Raw genomic sequence first — 19,682 nt, 5'->3', positions numbered from 1 at the left:
AACAGCCTATCTACCCTCCTACGGCCACCGTCCTTCTTTGCCTTCCTGTAGTTTTACCCCCTGAGGGTTATCTTACTGTGCATACGGCTGGTGTGAGGAAAAGCCAACAATATTTGATAAGAGGCCATGGCCTGTACCCAATCATATCTTCAATGTTGTCGTAGAAGCGCCCGGCTCCTACCGTGCAGAAGAGAAGGAAGGAAGGGAGAGAAAGGACATTCTTTAGCATCGAAGGCAGAGGCAGGATGGGCAAAGGCCAATGAACAGAAGCTACCAAATCGCTTTCCAAATCGCTGCTGGGAGAATCTCTTCCCTGAAATTCATAGGCGTGCACAACAGTGGGCAGGACTCGGCTTAGGCAAAGATAACAACTTTCTGATTACCAAGACTGTTAAGGGCTGAAAAGGTTTGGATAGGACAGGATTTGGACCCACTTGGGGTGGTCTGGGTACAGTCATAACCAGGAGAGTGACAGTGGTAGCAGTAGCAACCAGAAGATTTTTGAGGCTGAGTAGGGGAGGTGCCCCAGGAAAAGGTGGGTGTGAGCAGGAGATGACTGTCTTTTGCTCTCAGGCCCTGAGGTGACGGTGAGTACTGGGGTTGGGACCTGGGGGAAGAGTCACTCACCATAGACCCAAGCCACGCAGAGGGACTCAAAGATGGCCACAAACAGGAGACACATGCCACTGGCTGCGTAGTAGTCAAAGAGCTGAAACACGTACATACCACCCTGCCCAGGAAGAGATTAAAAAAAGAAAAAAATGAAATGTATCCAGAGGAAACAGATTGGCCCATGGCCTCCGGCCTCACACCCTCAGACACAGAGCAGACCTGGTGAGGATCATGGGAGACAGATATTAAAACAACGTAGTCTGTAAGCTCTAAGGCACTAGGCAGCTATGAGACAGTAATTATTTTTTATTATGATTTTTGGAAGGAAGCTAAAACAGACAGCTACTGTTAGCTCATCCCTGAGAATATTTAGGGATTGACCCGGAAGTCTAAGAAAAAGCGTGTACTTTTTTGGCAAACGCTCGGACAGGGGCTGTCCTCGATACTGTCAAGCTGGCAAGCTCCATCTCCTTCCGTCTCCCTTGAGACAAAACAGAAAATATCACCCCTCCCCAGGGCGCCCTTTCTTCCTTTGAAGTTTGTCCCTGGAACTTGGTTCAGTTGCCTGGGAAATCACAGGAGCTTGCTGGAGAGGCAGTCCTAATCCAGGACTTTCTGACCATCTTTTTCACACCTCTTAGCTTACCTGGAGCCAAATGACCCCTTGGCCACCCCCAAAGGTAGGTGGCCAGTGTCCAAAGGCCAGAGGAAGGTGCCGCCTGCTTTGTGCTTCCTGTGGCTGGGAAAGGAGGGCGTCCCAGGGCCCTGAAGCCCGGAAGGCCTGCCCCGCGACCTGAACCCACACAGCCTGCTCAGCCTGACAGGTGGCAGCGTCCAGCTTGGCTTCTCTTCCTCACCCGGTCCGCACCTCCAAGCCTCCCAGACCCTCACCTCTGTGAGCATGACCAGCCCAACAAAGAAGGAGACGACAGACACGCCGAGAATGAGAAGCTCCCTCCGGTTTTTCTTGCGGAATACACGGGGGTACATGTCCACCAGCGCCGTCACCAGGCTTTCTACGCACACAAACTGGATGAGAGGGCAAAAGAATTGGAGGGAAAGAGAGCTCCCAAAACACGCTGCACCATCTAGCTCTGGCTTCTGGCTCCCAGCGTCAGCCCTGCAGCATCCCTGTCTCAGGTCCCCGAAGCTGTCCTGTACACTTAAGTCTGGACCTCCCCTTCAGAGCTCGTGTTGGTCCCTAGAAGGGCATCCACTTCTGACATTCGCCCAGCCCCCGGCTGTTTTAAGGCCCCTCGGGACATCAAGCTCAGCCTCGTTTCCCCTGCTCCCCCTTCTCCAGCCCCCACACACCCACCCATCTCTCAGGCTCTGCTCGGCCAGTTCTTGGTACCTGGCTGTCCAGTCCCAGGAGGACGACCATGAAGAAGAAGCAGCAAGCCCAGAGAGGAGAGAAGGGCAGCATCGCCACAGCCCGGGGGTAGGCGATGAAAGCCAGGCCAGGGCCTACAGCAAGAAGCAGAGGAACACAGCGCAGTGCCTGGGCTGGCTCCAGGCCGTGTTTGATCCCAAGGCTTCCCAGCGGGGGCCATGGAATCACAGGAGCCAGAGGAAACTTGACCCCAAAGTTACCATCATCACCCCCAAACTCACCCAGGAGAAGCCACCTAAACCTCTACCTGGGTCCCAAATTTCCAGGGCACCACCCGCTGTATTCTCACTGGCAGGGATGGAACCTAGACATTGTGAGTGTGAAGGGCTTTGGAAAATGGAAAGGGGGCATATCACCTGCGTTTCTGCAAGCTCCACCCTGAATCCTCAGGCTCACTCTCAGGATCTCTTGTCCCAAACCAGAGGTTTCAAACTTAAGAGCCAAGGGGTCGGCAGGCCAGGTACATTCGTGCAGCTGACCCAGTGTCACACACTGGTGAGAGGGAGATAATTCTAGCACCTGCTTCAAAGCTTTCCACTGCATGGTGCGGGCAAAATGCTTTGCACAGTGCCTGGCATTTAGTAAATGTTTAATAAAAGTGAAACGCTATGATTTTTAATAAGACTCAGTGGGATCCCAGTGCTTGGTACTCTGCGTGACAGGATGTGCTGTGGGAACGTTATAATAAAACACTGCCTTGCTAGTGAGTGCACGACGGTGGCCCTCAAGAATAGGGGAAGGGCAAGGGACATTTACAGCTTACCCAGGTAGGGGACCAATCCTTGATTCTGTTTAAAAGCAACAATAGCACTGCATGGTGAAAAGGAGGAAACTATGTGCCACCGTAAACTTATCTTCGAGATACAGTTTAAGATGAGCAAAACAAGGGCAGCTGGGTGGCTCAGTCAGTTATGCATCCAATTCCTGATTTCAGCTCAGGTCATGATCTCATGGTTCATGAGTTCGAGCCCTGTGCTCCCTGCTGACAGTGAGGAGCCTGCTTGGGATTCTCTCCCCCTCTCTCTCTGCCCCTCCTCCGTTGCACTGTCTCTGTCTCTCTCCAAATAAATAAATAAACTTAAAAAAAAGTAAAGTGAGTAAAACAAAAAGCCCAGAACAGTGTATATAGTATATTATCAATTAGCTTTTTGAAGGGAGTAAGAAATAGCAGTAGTAATATGTGCTAGGCATGTATGAATGTTTGTGTGTGTGTGTGTGTGCGCGCACTTTTTACTCATATATGCCTAAACTGTTTCTGGAAGGAGAAACATGAACCTCATCACCTTGGTTGCCTCCAGGGCAAGGACGTGGAGGCCAGCTGTGGGAAATGCTCACTGTCTATGCCTCTACCCTTTGAAGCTGGGGTCAGGGTGCTCCCCAGGTCTTCCCAGGACACGTCCACCGAAAGATGACTATGGCTCACCCCCAGTGTAGGCGACAATAGAAACGTGTACAGATCCCGCTTGGCGAAGGTTCAAGCAAAACTCACAGAAGCCGCCCCTGGCACCCTTCCCCACAACACTCACCAGACTCGGCCACCTCAGAGATGGGCACCCCTTGCTCCTGAGACATGAAGCCCAGGACAGAGAAGATGGCAAATCCGGCCACAAAGCTGGTGCCGCTGTTGAGGAAGCAGAGGGCGATGCAGTCCCTGTGGGGCAGGTGGAAAGGCGGAGACAGGCAGGGTCAGAGAGGGGTTGCCAACAGGAACTGGGAGCACTGCCCCTCAGACAGGCAGACACTTACCCCAGCCCTTCACGCAGGCCAGAGAGGGGCTGCCCGCCAGGATTAGCTTCTGCCCTCCCCCTGCCCACTCCATTAGCTGAGACTTAGAGTCAGTCAAGGTAGCCATGAAAGAATAAGGCCCTAAGGAAGTAAAATGCTAGTCTAAAAACTACAAACTGCCACACGGCCTCCCCTCCCTGCCATATTGCCACCACACTGCTTGGGACGCTACCACTCGGACACAATTCAGTTTGGCGTACTAATATGGAGGGTATGGACATAGACAATCCCAAGCAACAAATAACTCCCATCCCCCAAATTTGATTTCGTAATTCATGACATGATTTTTTTTTTTTTTTTTTTTTTTTTTTTTTTTTTTTTTTTTTTAGCTAAGATTGAAATTAGCTTGAATGCTCTGATATGAACCAAGTAGGGAACCAGAGGGAGGGGGACATGGGAAGGGGAGCAGTGAGGTAAAAATAGGTAAGGATTCAGTGTTTGTTGGGGCAAATGTACAAAGCAGGCCAGGCCAAGGTTCCACTGTATATGATGAATTACTCCTCAGCCTTCAGCCCACCAACCTCTCCGTTAGCCAGAGGGTTGGGCCCTCGCTGTGGTTTCCCAGCCAACTGCAACTATCCCAGCCTTTGGAAGCAATCCCCCTGCCTGTGCTGCAGTTGGCTCCTTTCAGCAACTTGTGGCCCTGGGGCATTGGAAAATGGGGTGAAGACGAGTAGGGGGAAGGTGAATCCATGAGCTGGTGCACCCTCCAAATCACCCTTGATCTAGCATGCTGGAGGGGGGCAGTTGAGAGAGGCAGATTGGTGGCCTGGGCCCCACTGCCCCCAGTCACCTGTAGCAGTTGTTGTGGTACTTGTTGTAGCTGCCCAGGGCTGTCAGGCACCCTAGACAGATGGCGAAGGAGAAGAAAATCTGGGTGCCTGCATCCATCCATACCTACACGGGGAAAAGGCAAGAAAGTTGCACTCCAGGAGAGCCAGGCCATCTGGGCTCCATGGGGGCACACAGGCCCATGGCTGAGCCAGACACTGGCTAGCAATGGTGAGAACCCTGCTCTCAGCCTGTGACCCTGCTGTCCCAGTGGGCTCTACTTCCTGGGCCCCTAGATGGAGTTTCTTGGGCACTACCAGGATGGCGTGGGCATTGGGCATTGGAAAAGACTAATGGACCCTTGATGGAGGAGGCTGGGAGGGAGCCCTAGGACTAGGCTAGACCCAGCACCAACTTTTGTATAACAGAAATACAGCCCTGGGTTCTGCCTGCACTTCCCCCCTATCCTCGCCCCTCCTGGCAGTGTGACCAGTTCAGAAGGAATCCAAGGACAGATATAGGCCCTTAATATCAATGCCAACATGAGATATGGTTTTGCCCCTGTGTGCCTCAAAATCTGCTATCTGAAAAACAGAAAGTAGTCCGCAGCTGACCAAGTCAAGAGGATGAATAGAAATGCATCTGTAAGGGCTTTGTACTCCTCGGGGTGGGGGTGGGGTGGGAAGGAGCTCTGTGGCTAAACATAGGGCATGGTTGTTACTGTTGTCTCAGCTGGCTGACCCAGCCCCGGCATGTTATGATTTAGATTCAACAGCTACAATAACATCCCAAAGAGAAAGAACATCAAGGCGAACAGAACTAGGCAACTCTGCAGATCTGCAGGAGGTGGGGTCCTGGGGCCACAGACCCTCCCCAGGCACCTCCCGTCTTCAGAGGATGTGAGCACCACAAAGGAGCACTAAGCTACAGGCGCAGAAATCACCAGGCAGGTGTCCTACCATCTCTGTGTTCGCCATTTCTGGTCTCTGCCCAGCCCTGCCCTAGCAGCTCCCAAGTAAGCCCCTGCTCTCCTTACCTCCATGTCAAGCTCCCAATGCCCACATCCACCAGAACCTCAGCTTCTGTCTGTCCAAAGCTCCTCAGTCCCTCACCTACCTCTCCCTGCCTCACTAACCATCTCCGCGGCCCCCAACCTCCCTTGCTTTCTGGTCACACTCACCCCCACCCAAGTGCCCATTTTCCTCAGCATTGTGGTGGGTCTCAGGGACCTCTTGGCAAGCCCCAGTTGAGATACTGGATCTCTAGGACTGAAGGAGAACTCAGAAATCTGTATTATTTTCAGAGCTTCCTGAATGATCCTAATGTCAGCCAGATGTGGGAATCACTGCCCCTGAGAACTGGCATCAGGGACCCATCCAGGGCACTCAGTCCTCTGGTTATAGTCCTATTTCTGTGGGAAACAGGACAGCACAGGGAAAGCTGGTGAAGAAAAAGGGAGACCATCTCCAGTCTCCTGCCCCTTCTGCTCGCTGTGAACCCTGTCCCCAAGGTATTCCGCGAGGTGGGAGTTGCCACCAGGGAAAAGGCGTCAGCAGCAAGCAGCACAGTCGAAGATCCAGAAGGGTCCCTGGCTAACAAGGAAATAGCACACAAAGATGGAAACACCAGGAAAACTTTTTTAAACCTGACAGCAAATTATAATGGGAAAAGGAGGGGCAGTTTCGGGATTTATTTCAGAAGCTAGAGAAGGAAAAGTTAGGAATGAAACTGAGGATGAGAAGGAGGGGCTCACAAAATTCGGTGTGATGCCACGGACATTTGAGGGGGTGCCTTGGGTCCTCCATTTGCTCCTTTGACATGTCTCAAAGCTTTTTCTTCTAAAAGTGCCCCCACAGAGCCTGTGAGAATGGTCACTGCAGGAAAACTCAGTGACCGGAGGTCGCTCTGTTCTATTTCGTTCCTGTTCACTCAGCAGGTCATTCGCAGCGCCTTGCAGCAAGAGGCTCTGAGCCTGTGGGGAGAGGCCTGACCCAGGCACAGACATGGAGGGCTGGGAGACGCCCTGATCTACCCGGGGGCTCACAGCCACGGACCCCCGCGATCTCTCCCCATCAGGTCATCCAGGATATGGCCCAAGAGCCTGCCCAGTGTCAGATCTTCCAAGTTTGTTCCCTGTGCCTGGCAGTGCACAGGGTGCAGACTGACCCACAAGTTACCAGGGAAACCCTCCAGTGCCCTCAGAGACATTCTGCAGCTGCCCACACACAGGCACGGGCTGCAGATCCCATGGTGATGAGGTTTCGCGAACTTGGGTTTGAGAAGAAAAAAATAAGAAAAATTGTGCCTTGGCAGTTCACCCTGCCCTGAGGAGGACAGACTAAGACTGGGGTGGGAACAGAGGTTAATGAGAACACAGAAAAAAATGCAGCAGGAGGTCTGAGAGTTCGGAGGGCAAGGGGCAGACCTGGTGCCTCTGACAAAAGCCCCCTCCTGGGGAGCTTGGCAAGCCCCCTGCTCTTGGCCCAGCTGCAGCCTGACAGGCCTGCTGGGATGGGGAGAGCAGTGGGATCAGAGGAAGGGCCACAGGGACAAGCAGAGCAAGCTGTCCTGTTCCCCGCCACAGGCGACCCGCTCCCTGACCACGCCAGCAGCCCTGGCTTCTAAAGCAAAGTCCCAGTGTGTCTTTGGTTGAAATAGAGGTCTGATCGAGAATAAGACAAGTGTGAAAAACACCTGGTGGAATGTGGGCAAAAAAGAGGTCTTTGGGGGAGCAGAGAAAGACAGAGACCTCTAGAAGATCCAGGAGAGACGTTTCCAACTTTGAGTTCAATCCCAAGGACTATTATATTCAGTATTTTTAGGACGGCAATAGTGTGCAATGGAAAAAGCCTGGGCTTTGGAGTCAAATTGAACTGGGTTCAATTCTTAACTCTATTCATTACTAGCTATGTGATCTTGGGCAAGTCACTTAACCTCCATGAACCTTGCTTTTCTCATCAGGGCAATGGGTATAACAACAAATAAAATAATATATATGAAATACCTAACACATAAATATTAGTTCCCTATCCCACCTTCTGGAATAATAAAAACATCCCTTAAAACTCTCAAATTCATATTCTTTGGATGATTTATATCATGGTCATCAACACAGCAGACTTCTAGAGTACCTGGAATGAAACCCAGGCTCCCCCATGCGCTAGTTTTGTGGGTTAGGGCAAATTTGTTAAGTTTTCTAAGCTTCCATTTCTTCTTCAGCAAAATGAAGCTAACGGCAAACTCGCAGGGTTGTGTGGGGACCACCCTGTGTCATGTAACCAGTTACGTGCCTGGCAAACAGTAAGCACATAATAAATGTGTTAGCTGTTGCTGCTGTTTGTTGTTGTTGTTGTTGTTGTTATTTTAAAAAGGCAACTCGCCTTTCAGTAATGATGAGGTCCCATAGATTTCAATGCACGATGTCAAAATAAAAAGACTCGTTCTAATCAATGGACCCAACCTCTTCCCTTAACAGACCCTTCATTAGAATAGCTTAACATAGGGCTTTAAAAGGCTCCACAAGGGCTCTTTGGACACTGTACCCTCAGCCTGCTGCCCCATCCATCTATGGAAGTGCAGCAGGACAGAGGGCCAGGCGAGGGAAAGAAACAAGCGCCCAGTAGAGTCCTGAGTTTCCAGGATCCACTCCTCAACGTGAGACAAGACCCAGGGAACACGAAGAGAGTCCGTGACCTGCCTGACACACAGCAAGCCTGGCAGAAAGAGAGGAGAAAGCCAGATCAACCCAGCATTGTCTCTGCCTGCCTCCCCACTCCCAGACCAACTGCTTGGCAGAGAGAGATGTCTTTGGTCTTTGTGTTGGCTAGCAGGAATTTTGCACCGTTCTCAAGTGCCAGGCAAATGCCAGTTGGAATTATCGCACTTCCTGGGGAGTGCCAACTACATTCAATTAGGGCTCTGGCAGGAGCATCACACCTGCAGGCCGCTGCTCTGTTCGCTGACAACAAAGGCTTCCTGCAGCATGAGACCAGGACCTGGCTGCCAGTGAAGCTGCTGGGAAGCCCAGACCAAGCCTGGCTCTTGAAACATCTCCCTCCTCATGGCTTCAGAGGACCAGAAAGACACATGCTATCTGCACAGCCTACAGCTGGCTGGGGTTGGAAGGGTAATATCCCAGAGGCAGATTAAAAGAGGTTTTATTCCCTGCGGTAACCCAGACCCAGAGTCGTGCTTTATTAACGCTCAGAGTTGAAGGCTATCTGGTCCACCTTCTTCATGTTTGCTAGAAGCTACTTTACAACAAATGCTACACCTAGAACAGACCTGCTGCATAATGAATGCTCAAGAAATTTTTGCTGAATGAATGAGCTGTGAGAAAAACCAAGATGTGCAGACGGGACTTTGCTTTCAAGAGATCCTAAAGTAGGGGCACCTGGGTGGCTCAGTTGGTTAAGCGTATGACTTCCGCTCAGGTCATGATCTCGCGGTTTGTGGGTTCTAGCCCCACTCTGTGATGACAGCTTGGAGCCTGGAGCCCACTTTGGATTCTGTGTCCCCCTCTCTCTCTGCCCCTCCCTTGCTTGCACTCTGTCTCTCTCAAAAATAAATAAACATTAACAATTTTTTTTTTAAAAAGAGAGATCATAAAGTATATGGGATTTGTCAGCATTCGGGCCCAGCTTCCAGTTGCAGACATGAAGATGGAAAATTCATTAAACTCTCTAAGCCTTCATTTCCTATCTATGAAATGAGGATACTTCATTGATCTGTTGTGAGGATAAGCTATAATAATGGATGTAAGCCTCTTAACAATGACAGGGATATAGTTAGCACTCAATAGTTGTTGGCTATAAATAGCTGATCAGGACAAATGAGGCACTGATCACAGAAGCCATAAATCCATTCCAGAAATCCCAGACCCCTCTCTCCTAGTTAGTTCTGTGTCAGCCTACCTGCCTGTCTCCCCGCCTGAACACAGCCCTTCCTTCCCACCCTGACCTCCCAACAAAGGCAGACTGTGCGGTTTCACAACTGGTTCACACCTCTGCTGCTCCAGAACGACAACGGAGCTCTCCTGCACAACAGACCCAAGCCAGAGTCTACCCTTGGCCTTCAAAGCTGTCCTTCAACTCTGCCCCCATGACCTCCTGTTCGCTGTGGACTCTCCACCACAACACTTTGGTCCCAGATAAGTCAAAGTGCTTATGATTCACAAAATAAAAATACACTTTGTTTGGCCAGCCACTTACTTGCTGTGTGACCTTGGGCCTTGTTTGCTCATCTGTTCAATGAGGAGTTTGCACTAGATGATCTCTGGGGTCCTTTTAGCGCCAACACCTACAGTTTTATGGTTTGTTCCAAAGCCTGACTACAGCCTTTGTGCCTCACGTGGAGCTGACGCCACAGCAATCTGCACCTCCACTATGTTTAAGAAATGGGGGAGGGTGGGATAAGCCCATATCCCCCCAGGTCACTGAGCAATACCTAGGACGCAAGGCTGTGGATTCCCTGGGGGAGGTTTTGAATGCAAGTGCTCTGGCTACTTCTGGGAGCCACAGCAGGCCCGGTAGAACTTGGGATGGGAGAACTTAACTCGGCTGGGGTGGCTGGAAGGCCTAAGAAAAATTCAGCTGCTGGATCACCCAAAATTCTGTATCATGGGGACCCATTGCTTCTGCATGGGCTGAGCGCCCAGACCCAGAGGAAAGTGTGGAACTGTGTGCCGCTCCCTTTGCTCTTATTCCCCCGGGCAGTTTCAGGGAATGTGCTGGTACCGCATTATTTATGATGTTTGCAAAGCCATCCAACGGTTAGTCTTTTTTGTGCTGGGAGCCTCCCGCCCTATGTCTCCTCAGGGCCCCTTTCCAAACTCTGAGAACTCCTCCAGGACCCAAGGGGAGGATCTCTAAATTGTACATGCTCCCCAGGGAGGGCGACCTCCGTGCCAGGGAGGCAGAGGCAGGGCACGTAGCTGGGCAACACATTTTAGGGGCTCTGGGGTGGAGCTTACCCACGCTCCCCTCCGGCCCTCGACACCTCCTGGCTTTGCCAGCTTTCAAAATGGCTGCCAAACATGAGAAGATAAGAAACCCGTCAGAGGCAGTGGCTTCTTATTTCAGGCCCTGCTTTACAAACCCCTCCAGTCAGCAAGCAGCACCACCCCCCTCCCTACACCAAGCCACGAGGAAGCTGGCTGAAGCAGACAGAGTGTGGGCACAAAGGAAGGGCCAAAGGGGAGGGAAGAGGCAGGGGCCTCTTGACAACTGACAGGAAACTTAATACCAGCCCAGCTGGCTGGGAGGGGCCCGGGACACCTCAGAATGGGCCACGTGGCCACAGGGAGGGAACCAGAGGAGCTGGTGGAGGGTGAAGAAATAGAGAGGAAGCTCAGTGTGAAAGATTGCCAAGAGAAAAAAAGTGCAAAAAGGGGACGGGGTAGACGGTGGGGAAAGGGCCGCCACCTGTGAGTAAAAGGCCCTGAGGGACACGTCTCAGGCAGCCCTGAGAGGTGTGAGCCAAGCAGGGACCACAAACAGCTGCTGACACGTGTCTGGAGCCCCCCTACGCCACCATGGATGCCTTGAGGTTTGGGCCAGGAGCAGGGATTCCGGACCACAGTGCACGGAAACAGCCTCCAGGGCCACGTGATGGCCCTTGTCTGTGGCTTCTTACCTGGGGATCCCACAGACGCGTGAGGTTTGGGTACAGGTAAAACTGAATTCCTTGGGCTGCCCCAGGCAGCGTCACCCCTCGAATTAACAGGACCACCAGCATGAGGTAAGGGAATGTGGCTGTGAAGTACACCACCTGGCCAGAGGGCAGATGAAACACAAGGAACCTGTGAGTTTGGAAGGAAGGACCTGGCGATCCAGCAGCAGAGTCAGGAGGCCGGAGCTCCCCCACACTCACAGAAGAGGTCAAGAGAGTTTCTCTCCTCCCCCACCCAACCCCTGCAGCTGTTCAGCTCCATCTGCCCTCTGCCGTAAGCCGCAACCTCCCTTATCCCTTTCTCCCTCCCACTTAAAGCACCCACCCTCCTCCTGACACATACCCAGTAAATACTTGAGTGACTGAATGAACTCAGGCATTCTCCCACCAAGTGTGCTTAGAATTACGGCAAGGGTTGTCAGGTATGAAAACTCTGTAACACATGATCCCTGTCCTCACAGAGCTTACAAGCTTAGCACACCCGGGCAGCCAGATTACGAAGGAAGCCTTGTTGGAGGCCTCCAGGGCAAGAGTCCAGAAGAACTCAGAAAGCCCTCTCATACCTTGTACACCCAAGGCAAAGAGTGCTCCCCACCCCAGGTTCTCAGGGTGGTTGAGAATCGTTTTGAGATTAACAGTCTCGGGCAGATTCTTTCTCCCAAGAACTGTTGGGTGAAACAAGAGCCACGAACTGTGTCCAGTTTGCAGTGTGCCCCCACACGTGGTGTATTGCAAGATCACATTCCACAGATCTGGAAGTGTCCTTCCTGCCTTCCTCTCCCCCTCCTTTCCACTCCATTTCCCCATGTACCAGAGTCCACAGGATTGAATCAAGGAGAGACACAGAATCAAGGAAGGGAGCCACACAAAATCTTGGCGAGATCATTCCCTCCCATCCCTGACCAGGTTACAGCTTAGGAGAACTCCTGGGTGACCAGGCCCCCAGGGAGGACAGGGAGTCCTGGGATGAGAGGGGCCAGGAGCTCTCCAGCACGGACCTTGCCCGTGGACTTGACCCCCTTCCAGATGCAGAAGTAGCAGATGACCCAGGCAAGCAGGAGGCATAAGGCCAGCTCCCAACGCAGGGCCCCCAGGTGTTGGATGCCATCGGAGATCTTCAGGACCCGCCTCCTGGGGAGAGAAGGTTGAGCCGGGCTCCACTTTTGCTGCCAGCCTCAGTTTTGTAGCCCGTGTGTCTCAGGCAGTGGAGCCATGCCTCCAGGCTCTTGTCCAAAGGCTTGTCAGCTCTTTTCACTCAGATCCATGAGGCTCTCCTTTGCCCAGAGGTGGGGGTAGATATAAAGGGAGGCAAATATAAACTGTTCCCAGGTAAGTTTGCTCTGGGAGGCTGAGTACCAATTTAACCTAGAGAGGGAGGTGCAAACACATATCTTCTCAACCAGGGTTTCAGGATGTTTTGATATTAGGAATCATGTCCTAGGTCATTATCAACATTAGGGAGGGGGGCTAAGAGACAATATGCATGTAGCAGAAGGGAGGAGGGGTTAGGAGTGTGCACACACATGCATGTGTGCTAACATGCACATGGGCGCGTGGGAGAGGAGAGGCAGGCACAGCCTGAGGAGAGTTGCAAAATTCTCATCTCTGAAACCAATTCTGCATTAACCACAAATACAAGCACACCAGAAAAAAGGCCATTTAGGTGACTACTTAGGCCACCAAAGAAGGACGTGGAAATTCTTCTCTTGTGGTCCCCTGAGGGTAAGTCCTGCATGAGCCCATCCCTGTGCCCTTCTTTTGAACACAACCCACACTGGGATGGGGAGGGGGCCTCACTTACTCCCAGAACTCGATGACAGGAGACGTGGCATTCTCAGAGGTCACATTCAGGGAGCCATTGGTCCTCTGGAACTCTACACAGGATTCTACCCGTGGGTCCCAGGGAAGGAAGCAAGAAAAAGATCATTGAATATTTGGCATGACTAGAGAGAGTCATGGGGAAGGTAAGGTCTTTGGAATGAACCAGGCTGAAGTTGTCCAAACAAACATCCTTGAACACAAGATGAACTCAACAAGCTTACTTCACCTTCCCCCACAGGACTGTACGTGTGGGCTTCTAAATGTTTGGGTACATATTCTTACTAAAGCATGATCAGATGGCATCAGGAAAGATATTCCACATGACATCTTCTTCAAAGTATACAAATATTTCTAGGTCACTGTCTTGTGTAAAGTCACAACCTTTGAGGGATCATAAAAGTGCTTTCTAGGGAAAAGATGGAGCAGAGTGGCCAAGAGCACAGACACAAGTTAGAAAGTTCTGGCTTGAATCCTGACCCTCTGGTTATTTGCCGTGTGGCTCTCTAACTTCGCTTCCCTCAATTCTAGAATGCAGTGATATCCAGTTGTGGGATTGACAGGGGACTAAATGAAAATATGAGTGCAAAGTGCCCAGTAAGTAGTGGTTCTTAACTATCTGCATCTGACATTGGAGTTTCACAACGGGGCTCACATTCTTTTATACATTGTGTTAGTATAATAATCCTAGAGATATTAAGATAGTGTTTCCCCATCATACACATGAAGAAAGTGAATCTTCTTAGAAATGGCCGGTTCCAGCTCATAAATGACGAAGCAAGGGCTAGAATCCAGCTCAGCAAATTATATGTTTTACCTTCAAAATCTTACCTAGAATCTGACCTTTTTCATTACCACTACCAGCACCCTATGAAAACCCTGCAGGTTTTCATCCTTCCCTGGCTCCTAGACTGGCCTTCAGTTTCTACTCCTGCCTCCTTAGCCAAATCTCCACACAGCAGCCAGAATGATTTTGTTAAAATTTAAGTGGCTTTATGTCATGTCTCACTTTAAAGCTCTCCAATGAGCTTCTCATCCCATACAGAGAAAAAAGCTATAACCCCTATAATTGCCTCCAAGGCCCTTTTCAATCTACCTCCATCACTTCTGTCCTCCTTTCCCAGTGCTCCCCCAGTCAAATGCTCCAGCTACACCGACCCCCTTGCTGTTCCCTGGATGCTATAGGCACAGGGCCACCTCAGGGCCTTTGCACTGGTTGGTCCTTCTACCTAGCGTTTGCCCCTGAAATCTGAGTGGCTGATTCCCCCACCTCCTTCAGAGCATTAGTCCTGTGTCCTCTCAGTATGACCTTCCCTGATGACTCTATTTAAAATGACAACTCCCACCCCTAAAACTCCCAATCCCTCCTCCCTGTTTTACTTTTCTCCCTAGCACTTTTTTGAACATAATACATATTAATCATTTATTTTGTTTATGCTATGTGTCTTGCCACTAGAACAAAAATTCCATGAGGGCAGGGAGCTTTGTTTTTGTGCATTTTCATAACCCCACTGCTTAGAACAGAGCCTGGCACATAGTAGGAGCTCTATTAAATATCTGTTGAATGAATGTAAATCAAGCATTCTTTTCACTAAACCTTTTCTCTCTCCTTGAAGCTTCTGCACACCCAGAAAAGTATTGTTTCATCTTGACAGGACAAGATGTCCTGTATATGAAAGATGCTAGGCTCTGAGTAAAACCAGACTCACTAGGAGAAATGTCAAAAATGCCAAGCAAAAGGCTCAGGAATTGAATTTTCCTCAGAATTGTCTCAGAGATCCTCCAGTCAACCAAAGGTATATAGGCCTAAAAGTGCCCTGAAGCAAAAGCCGTAGGCCACCAAAAATTTGCAACATTTTTACAAAAGGAACTCCCCTGAAATCTGGATCAAATCACTGTCTGACAAGCTGGTTGTCAAGGGTGATTTCAGCATCATTAGAATATATGAATGAATGAATGAATGAGGGTTGAAGGAAAGAAGGGAGGAGGGAAGAAAGAAAGAAAGAAAGAAAAAATATATGATAAAGAAGATATTAGAATAAAACAGGTTTTTAAAATTGGACTCATCCGGCCACCTGGGTGGCTCATTTGGTTAAGGGTCCAGCTCTTGATTTCAGCTCAGGTCATGATCTTGCCATTTGTGAGTTTGAGCCCCACATCAGGCTCTGCACTGACAATTTGGAGCCTGCTTGTGATTCTCTCCTTCTCTATCTGCCCCTACCTCACTCTCTCTCTCTCTCTCTCTCTCTCAAAATAAGTAAATAAACTTTAAAAAATAAAATAAAATTGGAGTGATCTGACGAATATTTTTTCAAGTGCTTATGAGGTAGGCAGCACTGTGCTAGTCACAAAGGATACAGAGATAAAGATACCTTTTCTGTCCTCAAGATCTTGCTGACCTGTGGGAAAACCAGACCAACAGCCCAAAAGTAAGGCAAGTGCCACAGTAGAGTCAGGGCTCAGTGCAGGTAATACTACATGTATTTAAGAACACGGGGTGCCTGCGTGGCTCAGTCGGTTGGGCAGCCAACTCTTGATTTCCACTCAGGTCATGATCTCATGGTTCATGAGTTCGAACCTGGTGTCTGGGTCTGCACTCACAGCATAGAGCCTGCTTGGATTCACTCAAGCCCCTCCTTGCTCTGCCCCTTCCTCGCTTGCTGTCTCTCTCTCTCAAAAATAAATTAACTTTAAAGGCCAAGAAGAAAGGAAACCTATTGAATCTTGGGGCATCAGGGGAGGAAGCTCCAAGATTTGACTCTTCACTTGCAAAATGGTGGAATGAAGGTGGCAGAGATCAGCAAAAGAATGCCTAGGAAGGGATCAAAAGTTTGAGGACAAGAGGGGCCTTGCTAAACATTGCAAAATGTGCCTCCCTGGCAAGAAAAAGACTCAGACTCCAGTTCAGAACTGACTACCTTACCTGAATAACAACAAAAAATTAATCATGGCACATATAGGGCCTTGGTGACGGATCAGCACTGAGAGTTGTAGTGCTGAGGGTCCAAGCAGGACAGCTCTCCATCTGTGCTGTCCAATAGGGTATTTTCCAGCTACATGTGGATGTTCGTGTTTAAGTTCATTAAAATTAAATACAAGTTTTAAAATTTGGTTCCTCACACACACTAGGCACATTTCAAGTCCTCAATAACCGCACGTAGCTAGCACCCACCACACTGGATAGTACAGAGAACACTGTCATTATCACCGATAAGTTCTCTTGGACGGCACTAGGGATTTTTAATTGTTGTTACTTTCAGTCAAATAGACTCAGCAGTTCTATGGCCATAGGTAGTTCTTGTTGTCTTACGAGAGAGTCACATGCAATCTTATAAGCACAGGAGAAATTAATTGTTACAAATTGTAATGAAGACATACAAAACAGTTTATTCTCTGGTTAAGTCCAGATGACCTGTGAGTTAGAAAGACCTAGGATAGTATCAGAAAGAAGCCATGAGAAACAAAACTAATGGACAAACAATACATATATACACCTAAGTAATCATACTTCAAATTGAAATAAGTAAATGGCTAAACTACATAGAAAGGAATCAATTCTATTTGCATAACACATGCTTTCATAATACATGAGTTGAATGCATTATTTTTAAAAAATTTTTTTAACATTTATTTATTTTTTAGAGACAGAGCATGAGCAGGGGAGGGGCAGAGAGAGAGGGAGACACAGAATCCAAAGCAGGCTCCAGGCTCCAAGGCATCAGCACAGAGCCTGACGCAGGGCTCGAACTCACGAACCACAAGATCATGACCTGAGTCGAAGTCGGACGCTTAACCAACTGAGCCACCCAGGTGCCCCCATTATCATTTTTTAAATTTTTTTTTAAGTCTGTGACATTTTTCCTGTGATGCTGGTGAATTCTCACTCTGACTTCTGATCCAAGATTTCCATGACCTACTTGACAGACTTCTAGTGTGTGCCAAGTTACGGTTGGGGATACTCAGGACATAAGGATAATCTCAGTCTTGGCTAATGTGGTGTTTAGAAATGGACTCTCTAGAGATGACCTTACCTGTGTTCCACTCATGGTGGCAGCTTCCCCAGGGAAGGTCGATGGTGAAGCTGCTAAAGAGGTAGAAGAGGGCCCAGGCCAGGACAATGATGTAGTAGATGTTGAGGAGGATGACAATCATCTGGGAGGCATAGCCGATGCCTGGAGGGGAAAACTGCAGAATTGGGCTAAGGACAGTGGACAGATTTCTCATAAGCCACCCCTCCCAGTTTAGGAGGGGGTTTGTACTCCACTGTCAGGGCCCTTAAACATTGCTGGGTCCAGGCTCATTGACTCTCTCCTCAATCTCCCCAGCAGGTGAGGAGAGACTTTTCTCTCTGCCTTCCATTGCTGTGCCCTGGATTCCTGTGAATTTTCTTCTTTACCGGTTCTGAAAATTCCCTGATTTTCAATAGTTAATGTTCCCTGGAATTAGGCTGATATATTTCTGAAATATAAAAACACATGTTAAGAGCAGAAACAGGGGCATCTGGCTGAGCTCAGCTCATAGACCATGAGACTCTTGATCTCAGAGTCATGAGTTCAAGCCCCACATTGAGTGTAGAGCGTACTTGGGGGAAAAAAAAAAAGAGCAGGAATAGACAATTCACACAAGAAGAAATACAAATAGATCTTTCCTAATAATTGTAGGTATGCAAAAGGAAACAATGATGAGGTACCTTTCTGTATAGCCAGATGTAATGAAATTTGTTACAAATGATGTAACTCAGTGATCTCCAAATTTGTCCAAATATTAGAAATACCTGAGAATATTTTTAAAATTTCAAAGTCTAGACCAGACTCCAGACCAATTAAATCATGATCCCTGGGGATGGGATACAGGCCTCAGGATGTTTTGAAGATCCCCAGGTGATTCCAACTTGCAGACAAGTTTGGGAACCACAAATACCTTGGAGTCATTAAAGATAAGGGGGAAAGATACTTACTCATATCTAATGACATGGCAAGTCAATATAACATTTCCATAGAACAATTTAATAAGCTAGACCAAAGGACATCAACTTGATTGTCCATTTGATCCAGCAATCCTCATCCTGGAAATTTATCCCAAAGAAATAATTCCCCAAAAAGAGGCAGAAAGCTATCTCAACAAATACACATGATAGCAGAATATAAAAATGTTATAAGTAATTGAAAATAATTAAAAAGCCCCAAACAGAGAACTGTTAATTATGATATACCCACTCAACTGAAGTTTATGCAATCATTAAATTATTATTGTGTTGGGGCGTCTGGGTGGCTCAGTTGATTGAATGTCTGATTCTTGGTTTCAGCACAAGTCATGATTCCAGGGTTGTGATATCAAGCCCTGCATCAGGCTTCATGCTGAGCGTGGAGCCTGCTTGTCATTCTCTCTCTTTCTCTCTCTCTCTCTCTCTCTCTCTCTCTCAACCTCTCCCTGTCTCCCTCACTCATGTGTTTTCTCTCTCTAAAATAATAAAATAAAATAAATAAAATAAAATAAAATAAAATAAAATAAAATAAAATAAAATAATTGTTGGGTAGAGGATGGAAAAACTGAAAAGTGGAAACATAAACCATGTATGTTCCAGATTAACAGATATGTTAGCTCTATTCAGAGAGACAGAAAGAATGAAATAAACCCCCCAAACTGGAAACAACACAAATGTTCTTCAGTGGGTGATGGTTAAATGAACTGTGGTACATCCATACCATGGAATACTATTCAGCATTAAAAAAGAATAAACGAACTCTTTATACAAGAACTGGGATGGATCTCAAGGGCATCATGCTGAGTAAAAAAGCTAATCTCAAAAGACTATAGACTGCGCAATTCTATTTATATAACATTCCCAAAATGACAAAATTATAGATATAGAGAACAAATTAGTGGTTGCCCGGGGCTAAGGATGGGTCAGGAAGGGGTAGGTGTAACTACATAGGAGTAGCATGACAGAGATCTTTGTGATAATGGAAGAGTATGTATATTGATTGTAGTGATGGTCACACAAATCTACGTATGTGATAAGATAACACAGAATTATACACACGCACACACACACACACACACACACACATAAATGAGTGCTTGGAAAATTGGGGAAATCTGAATAAGGTCTGTGGATAGTACCAACGTTAACTTCCAGGTCCTGATATTTTTTAATAGTTAAGTAACATCTTAACATCTTGGGGAAAGTTGGGTGAAGGGTACATATGACCTCCCCATACTATTTTTGCAACTTTCTGTGACTATATATTATTTCAAAATAGACACTTAAAGAAAATCCTATAGAAAGAGAAATATTGAAATTAAACACCCTCAAGTCTAAATAGCAATTGTGTCAAGACAGTAGAATTATTAATGATATTTTTTGCCATTTAAAATTCTCTTTATTTGTTTTGTAATTAATTAAATATGCTTTGAAAAATACAAAATCATTGTTATGCATGTGTAAACTATATAGCTAAGATAGCTTTGCACTCTACTTATTTAACCTAAAGCCTTTTTCCCCTTCTTCACCCCCATCTTCTCCATTCTCTCAGAGACCAGGGGATTAGCTCAGCCCTAAATCCACAAGTGGGGGGTTTAACATAAAGACACAAAGTCTTTAAGTCTGTGACATTTTGCTTGCCATTCTGAT

At 48.1% G+C, this 19,682-nt stretch overlaps 1 protein-coding gene across 4 annotated transcripts in view; it reads right to left on the bottom strand.

Annotated features, from left to right (window-relative positions):
• Positions 1–19,682, bottom strand: part of SLC6A13 (solute carrier family 6 member 13) — a 34,070-nt gene that overhangs the window by 1,813 nt on the left and 12,575 nt on the right. For all 4 annotated transcript variants that reach the window (XM_043564983.1, XM_043564984.1, XM_043564985.1 and 1 more), the window contains 10 exons: positions 17,080–17,220; positions 13,032–13,116; positions 12,229–12,361; positions 11,195–11,329; positions 4,584–4,687; positions 3,532–3,656; positions 1,967–2,079; positions 1,504–1,641; positions 628–730; positions 77–177 (listed from right to left, as the gene is read on the bottom strand). In XM_043564983.1, the coding sequence (XP_043420918.1) occupies positions 77–177; positions 628–730; positions 1,504–1,641; positions 1,967–2,079; positions 3,532–3,656; positions 4,584–4,687; positions 11,195–11,329; positions 12,229–12,361; positions 13,032–13,116; positions 17,080–17,220 (1,178 nt within the window). The remainder of the gene's footprint in view (positions 1–76; positions 178–627; positions 731–1,503; positions 1,642–1,966; positions 2,080–3,531; positions 3,657–4,583; positions 4,688–11,194; positions 11,330–12,228; positions 12,362–13,031; positions 13,117–17,079; positions 17,221–19,682) is intronic.

The sequence above is a fragment of the Prionailurus bengalensis genome, chromosome B4, assembly GCF_016509475.1.
Source record: "Prionailurus bengalensis isolate Pbe53 chromosome B4, Fcat_Pben_1.1_paternal_pri, whole genome shotgun sequence".
Classification (NCBI taxonomy): domain Eukaryota; kingdom Metazoa; phylum Chordata; class Mammalia; order Carnivora; family Felidae; genus Prionailurus; species Prionailurus bengalensis.
This window is presented reverse-complemented; position numbering and strand designations above follow the sequence as displayed.